This window comes from Clinocottus analis, unplaced genomic scaffold, assembly GCF_023055335.1.
Source record: "Clinocottus analis isolate CAN_PGR_092001 unplaced genomic scaffold, fCliAna1.0.p SCAF_10, whole genome shotgun sequence".
NCBI lineage: Eukaryota > Metazoa > Chordata > Actinopteri > Perciformes > Cottidae > Clinocottus > Clinocottus analis.
Window position 1 is genome coordinate 3,049,235 of NW_027175821.1, and position 6,886 is coordinate 3,056,120.

The following is a 6,886-nucleotide window of genomic DNA, read 5'->3' on the forward strand; positions in this document are numbered from 1 at the left end:
CTGTTTACCCCGTCGCCCTGACGACGCCCTGTCCCACAACGGGGAGGCCAATAAAACGCAGGGAGGAGGAAGAGGAGGGGAGGGAGGGGAGGAAGAGGAGGAGGAGGGAGCAGTTCCTACAGGTCAGAGGTCAGCTCTGAGCTGCTGGATGTGTCTCAGCACCAATAACCATGAACACATTTATAAATATTAATACCTCAGCATGAATATAAAACTGGATATGAACTGAGCTCCATTTGTGTTAAAGACCACAAACGCACCACAAGAAGTAGAAACAAGTGGAAAAAACTGCAGACAAAGAGGACTAATTACTAAAGAAAGATGCAAAACCACCACACGTTGATATGAATACCACCTTAAATTGACTCAGAGGCACGACATATTGATGAATACCACCTTAAATAGACTCAAAGCCACCATATATTGATGAATACCGCCTTAAATAGACTCAAAGCCACCACATATTGATGAATACCACCTTAAATAGACTCAAAGCCAGCACATATTGATGAATACCACCTTTAATACACTCAGAGCCACCAAATATTGATGAATACTACCTTAAATTGATTCAGAGCCACCACATATTGATGAATACCACCTTTAATATATTCAGAACCACCACATATTGATATATACCACCTTAAATAGACTCAGAGCCACCAAATATTGATGAATACCACCTTAAATAGACTCAGAGCCACCACATATTGATGAATACCACCTTAAATATATTCAGAACCACCATGTATTGATATATACCACCTTAAATAAACTCAGAGCCACCACATATTGATGAATACCACCTTAAATAGACTCAGAGCCACCATATATTGATGAATATCACCTTACATAGACTCAGAGCAACCACATATTATGTTTCTTTATTGTGTTTCTTTATTTCACAGATCTTCTGTGAGGGAGGATGCTCCACTCTGCATCGTCACAGTGGAATCTGCGTTTTTGTATTTCAAGAATGCCACCAGAGTGAAACCTCTCGTCTCACATTATCCTCTGGAATGCATGGTGGTGATTGGCCCGTCTGCCTGTCACTCATACGCGTCACTGTCGTCTTCCATAAGCAGCTATCTTAACGTCTGTGAGTAAAAGCAAAACAATACTACCAACCATGATGGTTGATCATAGTAGTTTTTAGATGAGCTCATTAGCATACCCTTTCTGTTTTTTAATTTAAAGTCATTATGAGGATGCATTATGGTGAGATAATAGTAAAGTACATGAATACAACAGACGGTCGGTGTACTAACACACTCTCTGGGGACATGGGAGGAAATGACCTCATGTCAGCGGTTATGTCAGCAGGATGCAGCTGTCTGTGTTCAGGGTGTGAGCGACTCCAGAGACCAGAGTCATGTGACACGGAATCATGTGACACGTAGCCTTCAGACCAGTGTGGACTCTGCAGACACGCCCCCTTCCTCCAGAGTTGATCCTCCCTGCACGAGCTCTAAAGGAATGAGGAAGGTCATGACCACCAGGGGGCGACTCCACTGGTTGTATAGAAGTCTATGCTTCATGTGTTAAAGCTGCGTTCTCTCTCCTGACCACCAGCGGGCGACTGCTTTGGTTGAATAGAAGTCTATGCTTCATGTGTTAAAGCTGCATTCTCTCTTCTGACCACCAGGGGGGTGACTTCTCTGGTTGTATAGAAGTCTGAATAAATGACTCTACTTCTCTCTTTATGTATTCCCTCAGTAAACATTGTAAACCTGAGTTTATGTCTCAATCTCTAGTTTTAAGTTTTCTTCTATACAGCATGATGTTCATTTCGTACATTGTGGGATGCTTTTGGGCGGGACTACAACCACAGGGTGATTGACAGGTTGCTAAGTGTTACAGATCAAACAGTTCGGGAAACCAGAATGAGATTGTTGAACACACAACAGAGTGTGTGTTTGTGTGTGTACTTCTCATTGCCGCTCCTTTTTGATTGACACTGTTATGATGTTGTTGGGACTTGTTGCCGGGGAAACCCTTCCTCTCATTGCTAAGGGATGGTGACAACAACAACAACACACGTATACACACACACACACACACACAAGCACACACACACACACACACAGGTCTGTGAGAACCAGTACCGACCAGCTGATGATGTCATCAGATCTATTGGCTGAAAGCCTCCAGACTGGTTTCCTGTCAGTGCTGAAAAACCAGAACACGTCTTGGTTCTACTGGAAAACCTGCAGTCCGGTTTCAGGGGTTCCTGAGACCCCCCCCGCCCCTCGGTTCTTCTTCTGCTACATCTGGGTTCCACTCTTTATTTTGACAGCACTGGTTCTGCTCGCTGAACTCAAGACATCTCTTTCTGAGGGTTTTGTGTTTGTTGGATTCCTCATGGTTCTGTTTGTGCGGTTTCTCAGGGTTCTGTGTTTGTGGGGTTCCTTAGTGTTCTGTGTTTGTGGGGTTCCTCGTGGAGATGAATCAACCAGAAAGTCAGTTTTCAGTCTTTTATTGTGAAACAGGTCAAATGATCCGAGAAAGAACCAACATTCTGCAAAAAGTTTAAAATCTTTAGTATCTGAACAGAGAACTGTTCTAGTGACTAGATCACGTGATGACAGTGAGTTCAAAACCTTTCAGGTATGTGATTATGTGTTTTATGTGTGTTTTATGTATTTTATGTTTTTTAAGTATGTTTTATATATTTTACGTGTTTTACGCGTATTTTATGTAGTTTATATGTTTTACGTGTTTTATGCATTTAAGTGTTTTACGTGTGTTTTATGTATTTTATGTGTTTCACATGTGTTTTATCTGTGTTTTACTCGTTTACTTGTGTTTTAAGTGTACGATACTCGTTCTCTAGCAGTGTGTTTGTGGTTGTTGGTGGCGAGCTGGACAGGAAGTGATGTCACCTTAAAGGTGAACAGGTTGTCGTCACCTTTTGGCATTAAGGGTTAAAAAGTGTTTGTCAACGACTACAAATTTTCAGAGATACAAAAACAAGTCTTTAGAGGTAAACAAAGACAAAGAGAGAGGACTGTTCCTTCACAGCTCCACCCAGGACGTTGCCACTGAGCCTCGAGCCCCCGAGCCTCGAGCCCCCGGCCCGGCCGGCCTCCTGCCCAGACCCGGGCCCTCCTGGCGAGGCGTGGCGGGCTGTCCGCTGGCCCGGCTGACGAACACCGCAGGCGGCCGGGCGGCGGCCATCTCCAACCTCAGGTCGCCGGCGCCCTTATTTGGGCGGGAGGAAGCGGCCTTCCTCTTAGCCCGAGGCTGGGGGGATGGGAGGGGGACCCCCGGACCCCCCCGGGTCCCCGGGTGTGATGACGAGGAGCCTAGCTTGGCCAGCGCCACGGGGATCTCCTCCAGGGACTCCGCAGAGTCGGAGTGGTACTCAGCAGGGGGGGCGGCAGCCTGGACTGGGCCCGGGGGTGGGGACAACGGGGGCGGGGCCAGAGGGGGCGGGGCCAGAGGGAGCAGGAAGGTCCTCGGAGGGCATGCTGGGAAAGAGAGCCGCTGACCCAGAGACACACTGGACACACTGCCAGGCTCTGTGGAGGACAACAAACAGAAAACGTCAACACGCACACACACACACACACAACACAGACACACAGCACACACATCAATATTTTTCTAGTGAATCATTATGTTGAATTGTAGCTGTTGTGTAAATGTGTGTAGACAAGTGTTCAGTGGTTGTTTCAGGTCACAGAAAGTCATAACATCAGTGTAAGTGTGTGTGTGTGTGTGTGTGTGTGTGTGTGTGTGTGTGTGTGTGTGTACCAGGGGGCGGGGCTAAATCCGGGCAGTGTCCTCTGGTGACCTCTACTGGAACTTTACGGACCTTCTTCTTCCTTTTCTGTGAAGACACAAAGACAAAAAGACACAATGATACGCTCTCACTGGCCAATCAGGAGACGGCGTTCAGGTTTGATATCACATTGACAAATGCCACGCGAAATGGATACATGAATGAAGATGAGAACCACAAGGAAACAACCTTCTCTTGTGGGTGAGTGTGTGTGTGTTTGTGTGTGTGTGGCTGTGTGTGTGTGTGAGTCTACCTGTGTGTGTCGGTGTGTGTGTGTGTCTATCTGTGTGTGTGTCTACCTGTGTGTCGATGTGTGTGTGTGTGTGTCTACCTGTGTGCGTCGGTGTGTGTGTTCTGCTTTCAGTTCAGTAGATGTTGTGGGCGGAGCTTCTTCCTCCACGACAGGACTCGACACGGACAGGAACCTGCCAAACACACACACACACACACACACACACACACACACACACACACACATTTACAGAGAGCCTCAGCCAATGGCAGTGCGGCGCTCCAGAAGCAGGACTTACTCCGCGCCCCCTGACACACACACAGTGGTGGACTCCTCCACGGCCAGAGGGTCGGTGTAGCCCAGAGGCCTCCTGTCCTGAAGGGGGTGCAAGAACCAGAACCAGTTAAAGGGGAGGAGTCAGCTCTTAAAGGGGTGTTTTACAAGCAGACTGGTGCAGGAGCAACATGGTTGCCAGCGGCGCCCCAGTTACCTGGAGGAGGAGGGCGGCCGGTGGAGCAGCCGGCTGCTTCAGGGGCCCCGGCGTCCTGGACTCTCTGCCGTCCTGACGATGACGCTGACGCACAATGTACTCAAAGGTGCTGAGCCTGTTCCACACTGTAACACACACACACACACGAGGACGGCAGCTCTTTACCTGAACACACACACACACACACACACACACACACACAGTTTCTCTTACTCAGGTACAGGTGGAAGCACAGCAGGTGGCAGAGCAGCACGCAGGACAGCAGACCCAGAGCAACGGTGACGGCCGCGAGGCCGGGGATCACCGCAGCCGAGGACGGGACGGGAGACACGGGCAGGAACACGAACCACAGCGCCGTCTCGTTCCTCACTGGGGACACGGGGACAGAGGAGGGACATCAAAAATACAGAAATGACTCCTCAACAACACATCTCACTGTGTGTGTGTGCGTCGGTGTGTGTGGGGTCAGGGGTCAGGTCTTACCAAGAAAGTGTTTGTCAGAGCGGAGTTTGGACGGGTCCAGGAAAAACTCAATGAAGACGTAAGAGGCAACGACCAGAACGAGAGAGACCCCCACCAGAGCCGAGACCACACTGTGGAGGAACAACCTGAGGAGACAGAACACGCCACATGTCTGCTGAGTACACACTGCACTTCTGGGTGCACACTGCACTGCTCACAGTCTCACAGACTCACTTGTAGTTCCTGCTCCCCACACAGTTGTTGAGCCAGCGACAGTGGTGGTCGAAATTAGAAACACACTTGTTGCAGGCGCTGCAGTGCTTTGATTTGGGACCTCTAGAACAACACAATGCAGACTGAGGCAATGTAGTAGCAGTATATAGATAGACACACACAGACACACACACACACAGTACTCACACGTCCACCTGGCAAAGGAAGCAGTGGCAGTTCTCGATGACGTGTGCGTGTTTGGAGCGGTCAAACTCGGGCGCCGGGCCTTTGTCGCTCTTGGTTCTGACATTGTGGTCGGCCGGGTCGACGGACACAGCCATCAGGTGCACGCACAGGTGACAGGTGAACATGACCCCCGTACACTGAGGAACCCGTCAGGACACACAACGCTGCTTCTGATTGGTCACCAACTCACCGACACGCCGAGCGGCTGGAAGGATACAATGTAGCCGGCCGGGATCCAGTGAGCCGGCAGCAGCGGCACGAACACGCCGAGCCCGGTGACAGCGAAGAACACGAATAGCAGCCAGGCCAGCAGCTGGAAGGGGTGGGGCGGCCAGCTCCACCCGTTGGTCCTGCAGCCCACCGGGGCCAGGGGGGCAGAGCCCCCCGGGGCCAGGGGGGCGGGGCCCAATGGAGATGTGCGGTTTGGGTTCCCACTGCACGCATCCATCCTGCACACACACGCACATGCAGAACACACACACATAACACAATATCACCAGTATTATAATAGTAGTACTGCTTTATTGTCACCAGTATTATAATAATAGTACTGCTTTATTGTCACCATTTTTATGATTCCAATACTGTTTTATTATAACTAATATTATAATACTAGTACTGCTTTATTGTTGCCAGTATTACAATACTAGTACAGTTAAAATCTGGTTCTGCTGTGCTTACGTGATCAGTATTCATGTTACAGGGTGCAACTGTGCATTGACCTATGTGCAGTGATCTGTGATCAGTGATATCGATCACTGTGGACTCCTTCAGAACAGCTGGTGGCAATGAGTGACAGCAGCAGCAGCAGCAGCAGCAGCAGCGGCCCAGTACTCACCTGGGTCCGGGTCTGACGGTCCGCTACGGTACGCTGCGGTCCGCTACGGTATGCTGCGGTACGCTACGGTCCTCTACAGTCCGCTACGGTCCCCTACGGTCCGCTGCGGTCCGCTCCGGACCATCCTGTCCGCTGCATCCTGTCCCAGAGTCCGGACCAGGCCGCTGATGGAGAGGACCGGGTTACTTCCGCTAATTAGCTCCCTGCTTGGTGACGTCATCTGAGCTAGTGCCGAGCTAGCACCGAGCTTACGCCTCTAAAAACAAATGGCTCACAATAAACAGTTACAGGTCAGAATAAACGTGCGTAGGCCGGACGACGGGCTTCGGGAGAAAAATGTTTATTACGCAGAAGATAATTTTACATATTTAACTGTGAAAGCTGAGCTCAGTATTTTGTTAGCCTGTTAGCATAGCTGCGGCCACCTTTCTCTCCAGGCTCATGCGCTGTATGCTGTTGCCACGGTAACGCTACAGGTCCGCTTCGATTGGTCACTATCAGACCCCGCCCACTGCCCTGCGTCACACAATGACAGCTGTGAGGACGCAGGGAGGCCAGCAGGGGGCAGCAGAGGCGTCATCATAACGGAATGTAATGTACTGTACTGACATAAAATATTAT

General features: G+C 49.8%; 1 protein-coding gene across 1 annotated transcript; it reads right to left on the bottom strand.

Moving 5' to 3' along the window:
- Positions 1-2,460: 2,460 nt before the first annotated feature.
- Positions 2,461-6,697, bottom strand: zdhhc1 (zinc finger DHHC-type containing 1). The gene is made up of 11 exons (XM_068584233.1): positions 6,266-6,697; positions 5,645-5,876; positions 5,389-5,564; positions 5,203-5,304; positions 4,990-5,114; positions 4,720-4,875; positions 4,507-4,631; positions 4,315-4,391; positions 4,116-4,209; positions 3,757-3,832; positions 2,461-3,521 (listed from the first exon to the last, which is right to left on the bottom strand). Exons 2-11 carry the CDS (start codon positions 5,873-5,875, stop codon positions 3,016-3,018), a joined length of 1,668 nt encoding a protein of 555 aa, XP_068440334.1. The 5' UTR covers position 5,876; positions 6,266-6,697; the 3' UTR covers positions 2,461-3,015.
- Between the last annotated feature and the right edge of the window lie 189 nt (positions 6,698-6,886).

Excerpts from the sequence above, each read along its gene's own strand:
- zdhhc1 (XM_068584233.1), bottom strand. The coding sequence starts at position 5,875 with ATGGATGCGTGCAGTGGGAACCCAAACCGCACATCTCCATTGGGCCCC. Across the intron at positions 5,565-5,644 it reads GGATCCCGGCCGGCTACATT|TGTACGGGGGTCATGTTCAC; the intron begins GTATCCTTCCAG and ends CGGGTTCCTCAG. Across the intron at positions 5,305-5,388 it reads TTCCTTTGCCAGGTGGACGT|AGGTCCCAAATCAAAGCACT; the intron begins GTGAGTACTGTG and ends GTGTTGTTCTAG.